Source organism: Tachypleus tridentatus, chromosome 1, assembly GCF_004210375.1.
Source record: "Tachypleus tridentatus isolate NWPU-2018 chromosome 1, ASM421037v1, whole genome shotgun sequence".
NCBI lineage: Eukaryota > Metazoa > Arthropoda > Merostomata > Xiphosura > Limulidae > Tachypleus > Tachypleus tridentatus.
The window spans coordinates 111,363,521-111,381,586 of record NC_134825.1 but is presented as its reverse complement, the minus strand read 5'-3'; the positions used below and the strand labels follow the sequence as shown (position 1 = coordinate 111,381,586).

At 36.2% G+C, this 18,066-nt stretch overlaps 1 protein-coding gene across 2 annotated transcripts in view; it reads left to right on the top strand.

Moving 5' to 3' along the window:
• Window positions 1-18,066, top strand: part of LOC143258480 (neuropilin and tolloid-like protein 2) — a 118,065-nt gene that overhangs the window by 89,795 nt on the left and 10,204 nt on the right. For both annotated transcript variants that reach the window (XR_013032313.1, XM_076517528.1), the window contains exons 3-7: window positions 2,911-3,072; window positions 4,980-5,234; window positions 8,221-8,244; window positions 9,584-9,720; window positions 10,343-10,574. Coding sequence is in view for 1 of the 2 variants with exons in the window: in XM_076517528.1 (XP_076373643.1) it covers window positions 2,943-3,072; window positions 4,980-5,234; window positions 8,221-8,244; window positions 9,584-9,720; window positions 10,343-10,574 (778 nt within the window). In the remaining variant the exon portion in view is untranslated. The remainder of the gene's footprint in view (window positions 1-2,910; window positions 3,073-4,979; window positions 5,235-8,220; window positions 8,245-9,583; window positions 9,721-10,342; window positions 10,575-18,066) is intronic.

Genomic DNA, 18,066 nt, shown 5'->3' with positions numbered 1-18,066 from the left:
GGCAATAATCATTGCTGTGGACATTTATGAATATGAAAAGGCCCCCCGCTAGTACAGCGGTAAATCTACGGATTTACAACGCTAAAAATCAGGGGTTCGATTCCCCTCGGTGGGCTCAGTAGATTAGCCCGATGTGGCTTTGCTATAAGAAAGCACACACAATATTATAAGGGTATTATAATATACCTCCCCCTCCTGTAAAATAAAAGGTTACGAAACCTCAAAAATAAATAAAAACCTGGTAAACAATAATACTGAGGAAATGTATACAAATTGACAAATATACAGGGTGGCCCGTAAGTCCCTAACCATCCATATATCTTATGTATCCAGGGTGGCTACCAGTATTCTTGCGCTCATGTACCCATGTACTTGTCACAATACGCTCTTTAAGTGTAAATGGGCTTACATCGGCCATATTTCTCTGAAAAAAAGAAACAAATTTATAACACATGCGTAATTGAATATAACATAATAACATATGGATGGGTAGGGACATACGGGCCACCCTGTATATATATCCAATGCCATGAACCCTAAACATTATAAAATTACAAAGATACAAAAGTTGAAGCACGACCCTCCAAAATTATAAATCACAAAAATGAAACAAACATACTATGGCTACTAAAACTTTAAAAAAAAAATGAATATTTTGAGAGAAATAGGCCTAACATTTCTGATAAAAAAATAACGCATAATCTGCACATTTTTTTTTTTGTTTCCATTAATTTATGCTTTTGGTATTTCACACAATGGTGATGTGAAAACTGCATTCGAGTTTTCCGAGTTTTTTCTTGAAATTAAAGTCGAATGAAAAACATTATTTATATAAATATTACAAGATTATCAAAGTTACAATGCAACTCTACAAGTCTGAAGAAACGTTACGTATAATTTTTCTTAATGTTCCGTATTGGATTTTAGTTTTCCAGTGATCAGTTCTTCCTCACTTTCAAGTGTTTAAATTTGAAACTACTTATTAATATGCAGCATTTATGTATAGCCTTTCGGATAAAAGTTCCTCTCATCTCCAGCCCAGTCCAAGAAATGTTAAGCCTATTATAAACAATAAATAATACGCCTGTACCTTTAGTTCTTTCTTAGGCCTAATGAGGCGAGAGGCATTTGTTCACTGAAAACAATTGCGTCACCGAAACAGTATTCTTAATCACATAGATTTACTTTGGAAACGAATGCCGTTTTAAATGAAAGTTTCCTTTTTTTAACATTTCGACTAAATTCTAAAGGCGCCTTACATTTAGTGTAATTTTTAAGATTTCTGCGTTACTTCCCAAAAATGATCAATCATCATTGTTTACGCCTTCAATACTTGGTTGCTCAGTAACGCTCTTAAATAGTTATAAACCGGACACTGTAGTATTGTTACGTTTACGTATTTGAAGAGACGTAGAAACAATACTAAAGTCTTTATTGTTGAGCGAGAAAGATCAGTTAGTATTTTAACTGCCATGCCAACACTGTATCAATTTTGTGAGAAACCTTTGGTCATTTTATGCGATATCTTGTATTATTCTCATAAAACGTCACATTTATTTAAACGTAATAGGACAGTTTTAGTAATGCCAGAAATAGTAAAAACGATTATCACCTATTCATAGTGAAGTTTAGTTCTGGGCTAATTATTCATAAAATGGTTGTTTGTTTAATCAGGTACAGGATGTGTTAAACATATCCATACTTAATCCACCTAAAAAAAAAACGCAGTAAAACTATGGTATAGAAACTATAACTAATGGGTAGAATTTATAGTCACCAGATAGCGCCCTAGTCACATCAACACACTACACCTGTGCAATAACGAACTTGTGGCTGTACGATTTTCTCTTCACTAGGTCACAACGAAAACAACATGGCGTCCATCACAACCAAGTTTTGGTTTGGTTTGGTTTGAATTTCGCGCAAAGCTACACGAGGACTATCTGCGCTATCTGTCCCTAATTTAGCAGTGTAAGACTAGAGGGAAGACAGCTAGTCATTACCACCCACCGCCAACTCTTGGGTTACTCTTTTACCAGCGAATAGTGGGATTGACCGTAACATTAAAATGCCCTCGCGACTGAAAGGGCGATCACGTTTGGTATAACGGAGATTCGAGCCCGCGACCCTCAGAATAGGATATGAGTGCGTTAACCACCTGGCCATACCGGGTCCCCACAGCCACATACGTGACCGTTTATACGATTGACAGTATAGTGCGTATGTTATCGTTGTACCTCTGTTGTATATGATCACAGAGATGGTCTACACAGTTTTAATCGGTTAGTGTTACAACTGTTAGGCGCTGTTCTTCCTAATGAATTAATTTCATCCTTTATGTTCTACTTTTGTATGAATGGTTTTGGTATGTTGGCTTGATCGTAAATATATTTTTTATGTTTTGTTTCTACACTTCACATGAGAACAGTACTGCAAATATAGTCCAAATTAAGGACGACTAGCGCAAGCTTTGGGCGAAATTTGACAAATATAAATCACGTCTCTATTTAACAATATTTAAATTACCTGTGATATGTAAATATGATCAAATTATAAGCTTTAGGAAAGCGCGTTTCATTCAGCGTAGCGTGCGCGTTAAGACAGTTTAGGTCAACATAAAGCTACACAAGAGGCTATCTGTTCTACGTCATTCAAGGGAATAGATCCCCAAATTTTAAGGATACAGCCCCTGAAGAGTAAAGGGTATCTATCGCCTATCGATAACAGTTTCTTTAACACAGAAGACAGTGTTCCTTTAATATTAAAACAGACCGTACTATTCTTTTAAACAAAGGCTCAACATGTTGAAATTGACTATAGTATCCGTTAACAACAAACAACCATGTTTAAAGTGGCCATAGTATCCCCTTAATGGCAGACTCAACAGGCCATTTTCTTTTATTTTTTCAGCCAAAGACGTTTTGGGGTTCCGAGCTACTCAGATGAACGAATTTGACCAAGCCAAGGCATGTTTCAATTTTACCGTTGGAAATCCGGACAGAAAGGAGTTCTACTCGCCCCATTACCCCAAAAAATACCCGAACAACACCGACTGCATCAAACAAATAGAAGGTAACTCGTCAGGTGGAAAATAATATATTCATTGAAGTAAAATTAATAATAATACATATCACATAATCTTAGGCTTAATAAACCACATTTTTTATTTCGTCAAATTTCAGCGTTTACGAAAGTGTAGATGGCAGCACTGAGCTCTTTGAGAGTAATTAACACTGACCACGAAAGTCATACAACACTATAAAAAAACATTTTCTCTGACAAGTGTGATAAACGTGTGCTTTATTCGTCGTTATTAAAGATAAACCCTCTCACTTCAAAGTTCGGTCGTTTCATAAATCATCGTTTGTTTCGTTTAAAAATGTCATATTGAGACTTCTATGGGTCTTCAAAGTTTTATTTTTTATTACGAAAAAAAATACTTTAGGATGTTGCTTTATCATACTCTTATCATGTCACTTCTTCACACAGACAGATGTCGCTCTAAGTGAAGCATTCTCCACCCATAAAAATATTTACAAAAAATCATCTAATTAATAGTTATAATATTACACATTTAAACAATTATGTCTCGGCATACATACACACACACACAGATATATATATATATATACTGTTTTTCTATTGTTTCTTCTTACAAACACTTCAATTCGGCCACCATTCTTTCATTTCTCGGCGATTTGACTTGAAATTTGGGAGAGTTCTTTTGTGTGTTTGTTTTTCTTATAGCAAAGCCACAAAGGGCTATCTGCTCAGCCCACCGAGGGGAATTGAACCCCTGATTTTAGCGTTGTAAATCCGGAGACATACCGCTGTATTAGCGGGGGGCAAGAGTTCAGCCAATGCACCCACATTTCTTCTTTTTTTAAGGCCTCTTAAAGACTGTATGAGGTCAAAGGTCAAACAACTCCAAAATATATATTTTAGGCTTCTGTGTGGTCGTATTCACAGCATTCAAGATGAAAACTAGCACAAATATAAATTTTCATTTGACAAACACGCTGACATACAAAAATGTTAGATTTTGTTTTAGCCTTTTCGGGGTATGGGGTAGGGAGGGCTTGGAACAAACAAAAAAAAGTCATATTTTTGGAGCTTGAGGTCAATTAATCAACTTTTGTTTGGAGCAATTTAAACGAAATTTTGAATAAAAATACTTTTTTTAACAGGTACACACAGAGATAAAAACAATTTCTTTCAGCGAGGATGGCACAATTTGTGGTTTTCATAAACTATTAATGCGTATATCTACGAATTTATATGGGATTTGGTACAAATATACCTTTTTGTAGTTCCAAAGTGTAATACAGACAGTTTTTTATTTTTTTGGTGTCAAAATTAGACGTATCGAGATTGCGCGGTGGTACGAAAATAAACTGAAATTTTTGAAGAGAAAACTGAACCAAATATTATGACTTTTTTTAATCAAAATTAGATTATAATCCGTGTGAGGTAAACCTTCTTTTCTTATCTTTATTTACTTTAAACATATTTGCATAGTTAAATTTACAATAAATTCATAAAATTACCACAATAAAAAAACCTTTTTTTCAGTATTGTTTATTTTTTGGAATTTCGCGCAAAGCTTTACGAGGGCTATCTGTACTAACCGTCTCTAATTTAGCAGTGTAAGACTAGATGGAAGGCAGCTAGTCATCACCACCCACCGCCAACTCTTGGGCTACTCTTTTACCAACGAATAGTGGGATTAACCGTGACATTATAACGCCCCCACGGCTGAAAGGGCGAGCATGTTTGATGAAACGGGGTTCGAACCCGCAACCCTCGGATTACCTTAACCCACCTGGCCGTGCCGAGCCTTCTTTTTTTTTTTCAGTAAATTAATTTGCTGTGTCCGAGGGAACATTGTTATAAAGTCTGTATTTTGTTGTTCAAACTAATATCTAATTATATTTACTGTGTCCGAGGGTAAGTTAAAGTTTCTAACATGTTTCAACCAGCGCCATACGGCTACTATGTAGTACTCGACTTCCGTGACAACTTTCATCTTGAAGAGAGTACCAACTGTGAGTACGATTATTTGGAAATACTAGACGGTCCCTACGGATATTCTAATCTTCTTGGGCGCTACTGTGGAGCCACCTATCCACCACTCACACAATCTTCTGGTCGTTACCTCTGGTTGAAATTTCATTCCGATGACAGTATAGAATACCTGGGATTCAAAGCTGTGTACCAGTTTTTTCCACTTGAAGGTGAGTTGGAATAGAAACAGAAAGTCTCGGAGCTTTCAATTTCAGGGAATATTCACTTCTTATGTCAACTTATGACAAAGTTTTTTCCTGCTTTGTTAAACTTAATTTCTCCATTATTTTAGTATTAAACAAACATAAATAAATAACTTAATATTAAAGTGTTAAAACTGCTCATATTTATATATACATGCACCCAATATACAGAGAAATTAACCTCCATGAATATCAACCTATCGGCCAAACTTAAAAACACTGAAATAATGCACAGGTAACGAATAACGAAGTGTTATACATGTGTGAGTATTACAGGTTTCTCTCCTTTCTCACCAAAGGTACAAACATGAAAGAATAATTTGTGACGTAGAGGCCTAATGTTTTCTTTCATTGGCCAGATCCTCTACTGTAGACTTCAGTTTCACCTATTGAATGCTGGCTCTTGATGCGCAGCGTGGGTCAGAACCCAAAGAAACAGTTAGGCCTTTTATAATGGTGAAGTTATGTAATAATTATGTGTTTAACTCCTTTACAATCCCCAATAAAGTAACTTAAAATCAGTTTAGTTGTTCTGATGAGCTCTGAATAGACGAAACTGAAGTACACAGTAAAGGGCACGGCCAATTTAAAAAATGAATTAGGCCTCTACGTCTCATATTACCTTTCGTGGGAAGTTAGGCCTCTACGTCTCATATTACCTTTCGTGGGAAGGAACATAAATCTGTAACACAATCACCAGATAATTCGTCGTAACATTACTGATATACCTAAATTATTTTAGGTTAGTTTACTGGTGACTGAAAAAGAACTAAAAACCCCTTAAATATTGGTGCAATACCTCGTCAGTTGTTAACGACATTTTCGGGCGTAAACCCAGCAAAATTTACAAGGTTTGGTCAGTTTAAAGTAATTTAGTTACTCATAAATCTATATATTAAGCCAACAGTGCAAAATCGTCATTATAATAAAAGTAAAAAAATAGGTTGCAGTTGATAACCCAGAGTATTAAACACTCCTAACGATACTGTTAACAGCAGAAGGGATAACTTACTGGAGAACCGCTGAGCTAACAGTGTCAACAGCAGAAGGGATAACTTACTGGAAAACCGCAGAGCTAACACTGTCAACAGCAGAAGGGATAAATTACTGGAGAACCGCTGAGCTAACAACGCCAATCTTAACAATATAAATACATCACTACATTGTTAAAGGAAGAACACCTAAATCAATAAGTAAAATAATTGCGTAGGCGAGGTAATAGCAAAGTGCAAAACCTAATATAATGTACTGGTAAAAACTCGCTGGATTAGTTTTATCCTTTTAATACCTCCCAATATTTTTTTTGACACTGCTATTTAGTGTTTACAACCGTTTCGTTCAAGGTTCGTACTGTTTTTCCTCTCTAGTCTGTTCGCTTCAGTTACTCTTTGTTACCTTTATATTCATTTCTTCTTACTGTCACTCCTATTACGTTCACGCACCTTCCATTATTGTATCCCATTGAACAATATCTATTCATCACATCCTTGTCTCTTTTTCTTATATATTTACATTTTTATTTAGTCTAATTTACTGTGATTAACTCATTTCTAACTTCAGGAACGTGTTCTCCAGCCTTCAAGCCCCGTGCTTTTATTCTTTCAACCTAACCCTAAAATAAACAGCTTCGTTACCACCAGTAACTGTCTCCCGAAACCTCAATTTCTCGTTCTATTAACAAAGATATTTTAATTTGGAGAATTGTTCACCATTATGTTCTAAAGAAATAATAGAGCAGTCTTAAAGTTTATTCTGCTCAGTGTGCTTTTCTGGACTTGGTCTAACTGACTCTCCATTCCAGTGCTACAAGTTATACACCACCTTTTGTGGACTTGGTCTGACTGACTCTCCATTCTAGTACTATAAGTTATACACCACCTTTTGTGGACTTGGTATAACTGACTCTCCATTTCAGTACTATATCTTATACACCATCTTTTGTGGACTTGGTCTAACTGACTCTCCATTCCAGTACTATAAGTTATACACCACCTTTTGTTGACTTGGTCTAACTGACTCTCCATTTCAGTGCTATAAGTTATACACCACCTTTTGCTGACTTGGTCTAACTGACTCTCCATTCTAGTACTATAAGTTATACACCACCATTTGTTGACTTGGTCTAACTGACTCTCCATTCTAGTACTATAAGTTATACACCACCTTTTGTGGACTTGGTCTAACTGACTCTCCATTCGAGTACTATAAGTTATACACCACCTTTTGTGGACTTGGTCTAACTGACTCTCCATTTTAGTACTATAAGTTATACACCACCTTTTGTGGTGCACGTCAATTTTAACTCCGAAGTTAAAAGTATGTGTTTCGTTTACAACTTTGTTTGTTAACGATGCCGTGACCTGAACCCAAACAATGAACTTTGTTACAGACTCAGTTCTGGTGGCTACATTTGCTTGACCGTGTCTGTAAAACCTTGGTAACTAGGTTTAACACTATTATATTAATATCTACAAGTAAGACTGACATACAAATCTTTGTACTGGTCTTTCTTACTAATATCTATCACGTAAGAAAATTTAAGTCCGACAGATATAACCTTGCGAGTTGTGGGCCGAACTTAGTTACCATTGGAATCCCTGGTACCAGTTGGAAGACAAATTGTACACACGATTTCAAGTAACATAACTTCCAATAATTAGTTTAACGTGAAACAATGGTTATTCTTACAAGTCACATTGTCATGAAACGTCTGTGTTTATTAACGCTAAACAGAAGCGTTAAAAAAACGTGAAACTGTTGCTTACAGATTCTGTTTAACATATTTCATATCATTAAATATTAGACTTGACAGATCCACAGTTGTGGTTTCTTTAAACAGTGCAGTGCTGGAGCTCAGAATGATTGACTGAAGTTGATAAGTTGATAGAAGTAATGAATTTTATACAACTCTCTGGACCTGAAAAATGATAGATTTAAAATTTTTCTTTCACAGATTTTCATCGCCCTCCGCCTGAAGGTACGTTCAAACGCTTTTACTTATCAGTTGTGACAAAGAAGGTAATAAAACATACAATTCACATAGCTGTGTATTTCAGAATTAACTTGGTTAGTTTCGTTTTTATTTATCTTGAAAAAAAGTTTCGAAACCTAAACTGATTTCTCACATTTTCGGCTATATTTAACGGTTTTAAGTCACCAAATATTCGTCACATTCAAATCTTTACGAATAGAAACTCGTGCTAATTTGTGTATAAAAGCCAGCGTGACGCAGTGGTTAACATACCCAGCGTGTGAATCCGAAAATTCATGGTTTGAGTCCCTTTATCGTTAAAAAAAAAAAGAAAGACAGAAAGAAAAATTGGCCCATATTTTATGGTCAAATTTCATTATTCTATCAGACACGAATAGCCCACGAGGTGAAGGTTAGCATTAATGATTCGATCCCTTCTATTTAGTCTTAGTTCAAAAGTATGGGTAGCTCTTGCGTTGTTTGTTCTAACGCAGAGATTTACAATAAACTATCTTGTGCTCTGCCCATCGCAAAGAAATGAGCCCCAGATTTTAACAATGAATGTCTGTAAACGCACCAGGGAATTAACCCTTGTTTAACTTGGCACGGTAATTACGATAAGGTTATTTTTTATAATATATTTAGTTCTAAGAATCTAAGTATTTAATTATAACTATAAAATAAATACACTTTTATATTATAAAAAATGGAAGGAAGTTTTCAGGTGTAACTAGTTGATAAGCATAAATAAATTACATTAAATTATACCGCTAGGTGTCATCAATGGATTAATTCTTCATTTGGTATTTGAATATCTTGCAGTCGCGATTTACTCGGATATTTAACTTACATCCACTAGAGGGCAGAACTACTATACAATTATGAAAGAGCAATCACACAAAAAGAAAGTGTGTTGAGGGTAGTTTTGTCCCAGGCATGGCCAGGTGGTAAAGGCGCTCGACTCGTAGTTTGAGAATCGTGAGTTCGAATCTCCATCACAAACATGCTCGCCCTGTCAGCCGTGAGGGCGTTGTAATATGACGGTCAATCCCACCATTCGTTGATAAAAGAGTAGCCCAAGAGTTAACGGTTGTTGGTAATGACCAGCTGCTTTCCTTCTAGTCTTACGCTGCTGAATTACGGACGGTTAGCGCAGATAGCCTTCGTGTAGCTTCGCGCGAAATTCTCAAACAAACTTTAGTTTTTAGCAAGTTAGATTTGGTGAAGTAAATGAACTATAATTAGTGTACATTTTAATTATACAGAATGCTAGTTTGAAAATAAAGACAATAGTCTGTATCTTTATAACATAATTTGTTTACCCTACTCGTTTATTTGTTTGTAGAGTGTATTTTCCACAAGAGCGGATCCGATGGCTTCATTAGTAACAGCGACATTTCACAGAGTATGTTAAACTACTCGTTAAACTGGAATGTGTCTTTGGATTGCACGTGGGCTATCGAAGTTTACCCTACTTGGAAGGTACGTAATCCAGACAAAATACTGTAGATCAAACGAGTCAAAATCCGGATTATAACTGACGATAAACAATCAGGTGCTGACGCCAACGATTTAACAATGAGTTCTTGAAATAGCAATTTATTATTTTATAAAGAATGTAGATAGCGCTGTAGTAGTTTGTTTTCGAGCTGTTTTAAAAGAAACACAAGAGGGAATCCTCAATAGCCATAGCTGTAATTAGATTTCAAAATGGTCAAGAGATGGAGTTACAAGCTAAATGTTCCACTTAAAAAACAAAAAACTCAGTCCTTCTATCAACCGCTATACTGTGGCTATTCAGTTTAAAGAACAAGACAAAGCCCTATACAGTGACTGGTGCTGCAGGATAACTGCCTTCCCTCTGGTCAGCAATTCAAAGCTACTGGAACCTCTGACCTGTTCATTTAGGCTTCGCTTGCATAATGGATGTTCAGTTTGAAAATTCCATATCTCTCGTTTTATCGATAAGATTCAGTTTTATAAGAGTATTAGGTCTGAATTTTTTATTTTGTCCGTGTCAATTTCAGTAAAACTGTGCACATCAAGAAGAGGAAAACATTATGCGCACAACAACCTTCATCTTTCTTTTTAATTATTATTTCAGATGTACTTGACTTTCCAGAAATATCAGCTTGCACATCCAAATAACTGTGACCTTAACTACATCGATATATACGGAGAAAGTCTTAGTGTGGATGCCAGACTTGATAGATTCTGTGGAACAGCGACAGAACCCCAGCGGTCAGAAAAGAACATTCTTCACGTTCGATATTTTGCCCAATCACAGGCCTTGGACGGAATTTTCAGAATCCTTTTCACCGGCTTCAGAGAATCAGGCATGTTTCTTGTTATTCATAAGGTGGTAATTTATATTTATAATAAATATTTTTTTATTTCTCCACGGGAAGGCGCAATTGCTTTCATACTTACTTACAAAATAACAATTGAAATTTTTCAGAGCCTTTCAGAGAAGGTGCAACTTTTCGTTTTGCCTCATATTTCACACATATCCTTGTATTTCGTGTTGTTTTCTTGGGGTGGACGTGAGAAGGTTTTTCGCCCTTCCTCTGCCCACCAGAAGACGCCTCTTATTTTCTATATACCTCATACAATATAGCTTTATTTACACAACACCAGGCATAACATACGCATTATTACATACATTTTCTATCTTATTCACCAGAGGGCAGGCCTACATTTATATTTATACAAATATTGCAAATTAATTAAAAATCCATTTGGGCAACTATATTTAGCAATTATTACATATATTTGAGAGTTTGTATTAATATATTTTGTTTTTGTCACGAACATCTTCCTAAAATCTCGTTAGCTTCTTGGTTTTGTCGAACCTAAATTTAGGTCTAACACAGTTGACGTTTGCCATTAGAAACATACGTATAGTAACTGAAATAGATCAAAATTTATTTATACCTTTATACTTTTGTTTATCTAGTTTTAAAGATGTGTCAAACAGCGCTTTGTGAAATAAATGGTCGTTTATATAACGAGGTTCACTTTCGAACATTCATAAACGAATATGCAGTGTGACACGACACATTGTTATGCAGACTGCTTCTATATATCACTCAATATATTTACGTTGCTGGTTAACCATCCTTTGTAATAACGGATACATATGGATTAATTAATGTCCATAACAAACCGACTAAAACATTTAATTCAAATAATTAGTAATTAATTGCACTGATTAACTTACAGTGGGTTACCCTACCTGTCCTGTCAACCAAACGCTCGGACGTTTGTTTGCACGTGAAGTGAAACAGATTTTGTGTATGGAAAGATTAGAAATACTGCTTCTGAAATTGGAAGTAATGTTACAATAATTACTTACATGGGTAACAGTAAAGGTTATTAACCCTCTTGTCGTGATTATTTTAGTATTCTCCAATACCTACAGCCACTGCACCGAAACCACTATCATCCATAAAGCGAAGGAAGAAGAGGTCGAACAGACTTGACCCTTCCAGGTCTGTAAGACCCAAAACCCAACAATGGAAGGGTAACGTCTCTTTGTCAGCAAAACCTCCACTTTGTGGCCACGGGAGTGTATGATTGCATATCGTGACTGTAACATGCGTCTCTTGTATAAAAATATATTATTAAAGATCGAAAGGTCCATGGCTCGAGCGCCCGGCATAGCCAAGTGTGTTAAGTCGTTCGACTCGTAATCCGAGGGTCGCGGGTTCGAATCCCGGGAGCAACAAACATGTTCACTCTTTCAGCGGTGGGGGCGTTATTATGTTACGGTCAATCGCACAATTCGTTGGTAAAAGAGTAGCCGGTGGGTAGTGATGACTATCTGCCTTCCCTCTAGTCTTACACTGCTAAATTAAGAACGGCTAGCGCAGATAGCCCTCGAGTAGCTTTGTGCGAAATTCAAAACAAACAAACCAAACCGTGGCTCGAAATGTAGCATCACTGAGCGCTTTTTACACTTTCAGTCGTGGATGAATATTAAGATGACAAACAATCCTTTTATTTGGTTTATGAAACCAGACAATGCCCTTGTGTCGCCTGGTTGACTGTCTTCTCTTTGGTAAGTAGTTAAACAGGGCACTGTAATTCTTGAAATGTCCAGTTTCTCCAGTATTAACATTTAAAAGTTGTCGACAACTCTGGAATAATTTTCTCGAAATTTTCAAAAGGGGGCGTTTTCAGTGAATGCCAACAGCTGTGCTTCTAAGACACGCTTAAAAATTAATTATTTTGTTTAAAATCCGTTTCGATTCGTAATCGTGACGTATCACGTGGTCTTCTTTTGACGTCACAATACCGAACCATAACTTAATGTGCCGGGTTGTGAACTTATGAATCTCTGCTTCGTACCCTTGATAATTAATTTAAAAATATCACTGTTCCCACTTCAGGGTAGTGAGTACGTTATAAAATACAGTTAAATCACGCTATTCGATCAGAGTATCCCAAGCATTAGCGAAGGATACTGTTTACAAGCTGCATTTCTCTAATGTATCAATTCTGAATTCGGGAAGGCTTAACGTTGACAGCTTTGGTATAGCTTTAAGTAAATTTAAAATAATTAAACAAAGAATGTCATAGTTGGTAGAATGATTATTATCCATTATTCTGTCCTTTATAAATAGTTTAGCCAAGGGTTAGACGTAGCCTGGTGGTTATACAGGCCGCGCTGTGAATCCTAGTATTTCTGGCTCGCGTCCTTTTTACCCTCTGCACTTTCTGGGGACATGGGTGGGTGCGCTTTGGAAATGACTATCAAATCTCACGATTTGGTCAAACAAGAACAATACAAGAGTTGACGGCGCGCGCTGTTAACTAGATGTCGTATATCTTGTTTCGCAGTTCAAAATTAGGGTCAGATTTTAGATGGATGATTCTAATGTAGCTGAACTCCAAAACAAAATGAGTCTTCACCTATGGTCTTACTCACTTTATTTCACTAACTGTATTAAATATATCTCGGCAATTTCCCGATTTTTCCATTCGTCTGTTTTTATGATCAAAACAACCTGTTTCGAGGGTATTTCAGGAAGTATAAACATAGTGGAGGTTTGATATTTGTGGACTGCTCCTGACAGTTTCTGGAATGTATGACATTTCGACTTCTATAGTGACAACTTCTTTGACCTCTAGAAACATAGAGGAGCTGTCCACTAGAGACAAAATAAGGTATTTATAAAAAAAATAAATTCGTTCATCTTATACGCCCAGTTGTAAGATGTACGAAAAGTATTCTTCAGAGGTGTTTGGCGAAATACAATTACACACGAACAGCTATGTTCATGTTAAACAAGTTTACATCAGGAGCGATTGGTTAACTGCACTTAGAAGCATTTGTTTGTTTGTTTTGAATTTCGCACAAAGCTCCTCGAGGGCTATCTATGCCAGCCGACCCTAATTTAGCAGTGTAAGACTAGAGGGAAGGCAGCTAGTCTTCACCACCCACCGCCAACTCTTAGTGGGACTGACTAAAACATTATAACGCCCCCACGGCTGAAAGGGCGAGCATGTTTGGCGCGACGGGGATGCGAACCCGCGACTCTCAGATTACGAGTCGCACGCCTCAACACGCTTGACCATGCCGGGCCACTTAGAAGCAAACAATGTCTGTCATTTTCAGATTGTAGTAAGACGTGATTCAAACCGGAAACTTATTACCTGGGAAATGTCTTGAATATTTCTGAAATATTTGTCACAGTTAAAGAACTAAACTCCTTGCAGACGTTTCAACGTACAACTTGTATTTTCTAAGATCGATTGTGATGCTTTCAGTTTCGCTAATTTACCTTTCGGATAGTAACCACAATAACCGGAGGAATGATCAGAATAAGTAAACACAATGTAAAACAAACTGAATAGTAACAGCGTTTTTGAATAATCCAAACAAAAGATGAGTGTACGAAACGATGGATAACACTTCTGTATTACTATTTTTCGTGAAGACTGAGAGATCATTACGTTATTTTGACAAAACAATAGCATACAAGCATAATAGTCCATGGAGACCTTACAGATAAAAGTCTTGCAATTTTGATTTCATTCCTTTAAGTCGTACCCCGAATTTTTTTTGACCGCAACTTGTTTCAAACCCAACGTGTTTTGGTTATATACGACTTTTTGTTAATAACACACTAACAAAACACAACAAATAAGAAAGTGACAGTCGACAGTAACGAACATTTGCTTTAGGATCACAATCATGTTATTTGAAACAGGCCTATACTTTATAGAACCATCATGATTTTTAGAGAATCGGGTCATCCCTTAAGTAATGTCCGATTTTAGGTTCAAAAAAGAAAGTATTTCAAACCCTTTTAATGTTATTTAATCAATAATGTTTGTTCCATGATTATTAATTACTTCCTGTCAACGATTCACAAGCTTCTGAATGTCACTTCTATAAAATTATTGGGGTTTGGAGGAAAAGAATGTAGAGAGGATAGTTTTGACATCTTCATGTCCTCCAAGTTATTTTCCATCAAGATAGTTCTGCAAACTTCGGAATAGATGGTAATCAGATGGAGCAAGGTCTGGAGAATAAGTTGTACGTGGAAGTTTTTCCCAGTCTAGCTCTTCAATCTCTGCAGATGTGATCCTTATTGTATGGGGCCGTGCATTATCCTGGTATAACACAACACCTTTATGATTGATCAAAGCAGGCCTCTTTTCTTTCAGTGCAACATTCAAGCGCTCTAAGAGTCGATAATAGAAGTCTGGTGTAATCGTTACATTGAGTGGCAGCAATTCAAAGTGGATCATGCCAACAATATCTCACCAAACACTTAACAAGACTTTCCTAGGGTGGAGGTCCATTTTGGGCTGTGCTTTAGCCAGTTTACTTCCAATGAGCATGTCTGTGGCGCTTAACATTCTTATAAAACATCCATTTTTCATCTGCAATCAATAATCTGTCCAAAAAAGGTGAGTTACGTTCATGAGAGTGCATAGAAGTGCAAATGTCCACTCTTGCTTTAAAGTTGGCTTCTACCAAATCATGAGGGACCATTTTTCAAGTTTTGACACCTTTCCAAGCTGGTGCAGATAACGGTGAACTGTTGAATGTGTTGAATTAAGCTTATGTGCTAGTTCTTCAACTGTTACAGCACAATCTTCATCCAGTGCAGCCAGCAGAAAGTCATCATTAAACTCAACAGGACGACCTGAATGTGGCGCATAACTTAAACTGTAGTGACCTGATCTGAACTTATGAAACCACCTTCGACATTTTCTTTCACTGAGAGATTCCACACCTTAAACACCTTGAATGTTTCGTGTAGTTTCTACTGCACTATTGTCTTTTTTAAACTCATAAAACATTATATGCCTAATGTGCTGCTCAGACACATCCATCTTCATAAGGATTTATTTGATTAATGATATAAAAAATGGAGTTGGGATAGTTTCTTTTATTTGTCTAAACATTTCTATACACGTCCTATATATATTTTAACCATTAAAACTTTCTACAAAGACAGAAGTGATGATGCACTTTCTGTATTGAATTTCCGGACATTACTTATGGGATGACCTGATATAGAGCGGTAGTTTTCTTGTCTAAAACAGTGTTAAAAGCTTTATATATATTAACGCCATGGAATTTATAATAACAGTTTCTTGTTATCGCCCCTATACAATCGGTACAGCCGTATCAAGCATCATTATTTATGCTAACTGCTTAAACAAACAGCACGTGACGCTAAACGCTCTTTAATTAGGTTAATTTCATAAAATCAAGTACATTTTTGCTGATATGTTTATTGGTAGTATAGCAGATATACAAAATGATGATTTAAAACTAGATTTATCGCCTAACATTACTTTAAAAGAGCTATCAATATTTCTAATAGTAGGATAATACAATAAATCCTGTAAACTAACCATATAGCATAAAACTTGGCGTAGCAGTCTTTTCGACCATAATTCCAATAATGCCACACCCAGACAGGCCAGAACAGAATATTTACTTTAAGTCTGAATTATTTTACAGAGCAAAAGTTATTAGTTTTGTCAAAAGAGTTTGAATGTATTACTAAGTATTTAATCATATTATTCAAAAACAGAAATTCGTTTTAGCACTAATTTCTAAATACCTTTGTTACTAATCATCTAAGGTTTAACTCTCGAACTATAAAAAATTGTTTTAAAAAACGGTTTATCCAATGTAAATGATAAGATGCAAATGGTAAATTTGCACTGCTTTTAGTCGTAAAATGTATGATAAAACATATTTGCTTTTTAAAGTACTAGACATAATTTCCGTTTCTATATAACTATTATATGTAATTATGGCTCACATTGTGGCCGAAAATACCCCTGACACAAGTTCTTTGCGACAATTTATATGATCAATAACATTCATAAATCCAGAACTCTAATATTGTTCATTAAAACCCAGTTGATTAACAATTTATAGTTTCTAAGGCTCCAATAATGATCATTAGCACCTTGTTGATTAACAATTCATAGTTTCTAAGGCTCCAACAACGATCGTTAAAGCCTAGTTGATCAACAATTCATAGTTCCTAAGGCTCCAACAACGATCGTTAAAACCTAGTTGATCAACAATTCATAGTTTCTAAGGCTCCAACAACGATCGTTAAAACCTAGTTGATCAACAATTCACAGTTTCTAAGACTCCAACAACGATCGTTAAAACCAAGTTGATCAACAATTCACAGTTTCTAAGGCTCCAACAACGATTGTTAAAACCTAGTTGATCAACAATTTATAATTCCTAAGGCTCCAACAATGATTGTTAAAACCTAGTTGATCAACAATTCATAGTTTCTAAGGCTCCAACAACGATCGTTAAAACCTAGTTGATCAACAATTTATAGTTCCTAAGGCTCCAACAATGATTGTTAAACCTAGTTGATCAACAATTCATAGTTCCTAAGGCTCCAACAATGATCGTTAAAACCTAATTGATCATCAGTATTTATAGGCTTAGAAATGTGAGCAAAACACAAAACAGAAAACAAAATAGATGTAACATACAGAACAACATAACTTTGAAACGTTACTTCCACCTATGGTTCGTTTCCTGGCTTATTCAAAATAAAGACTCTTGAACAGATAAGAAATAGCGCCATATTTTATGTGATGTGATTTTACGCGCTCTATCAGAAGTTCAACTGGTGCTGAACCATTATTTTGTTTTGATGAATGGATAAAATGTCGAATTTCTATCGTATTTTCCAGACTTATCGCACGATGCACTCTCTCTTCAAATTATTGTTGTTTTTACCTATGTACCTTCATAACACGTAATATATGCGATTCATATTATCACGAGTTTTTGGTCAATATAAAACTGCCGAAACTCCATCTTTAAACATATAAAAATAAAAAACAAACGTATATAGTTTGGGAACAGCTGCTCAATCTTAGATTATGGAAGAAAACGGTTTATATTAGTGTGTTGAAAATATCGTATCTAAAAGAATGGACTTTGCATGGCCAGGTGGTTAAGGCGCTTGACTCTTAATCGCGGGTTTGAATTACCGTCACACCAAACATGCTCGCCCTTTCAGCTGTGGGGGCATTATAATGGTTTGGGTTTGATTTGTTTTGAATTTCGCGCATAGCTACACGAGGGCTATCTGCGCTAACCGTCCCTAATTTAGCAGTGCAAGACTAGAGGGAAGGCAGCTAGTCATCAACACCCACTGTCAACTCTTCGGCTACTCTTTTACCAACGAAAAGTAGGATTGACCTTCACATAATAACGCTACCACGGCTGAAAGGGCAAGTATGTTTGGTGCGACGGGAATTCGAACCCACGGCCCTCAGACTACGAATCGAGTGACTTAACCACCTGGTCATGCC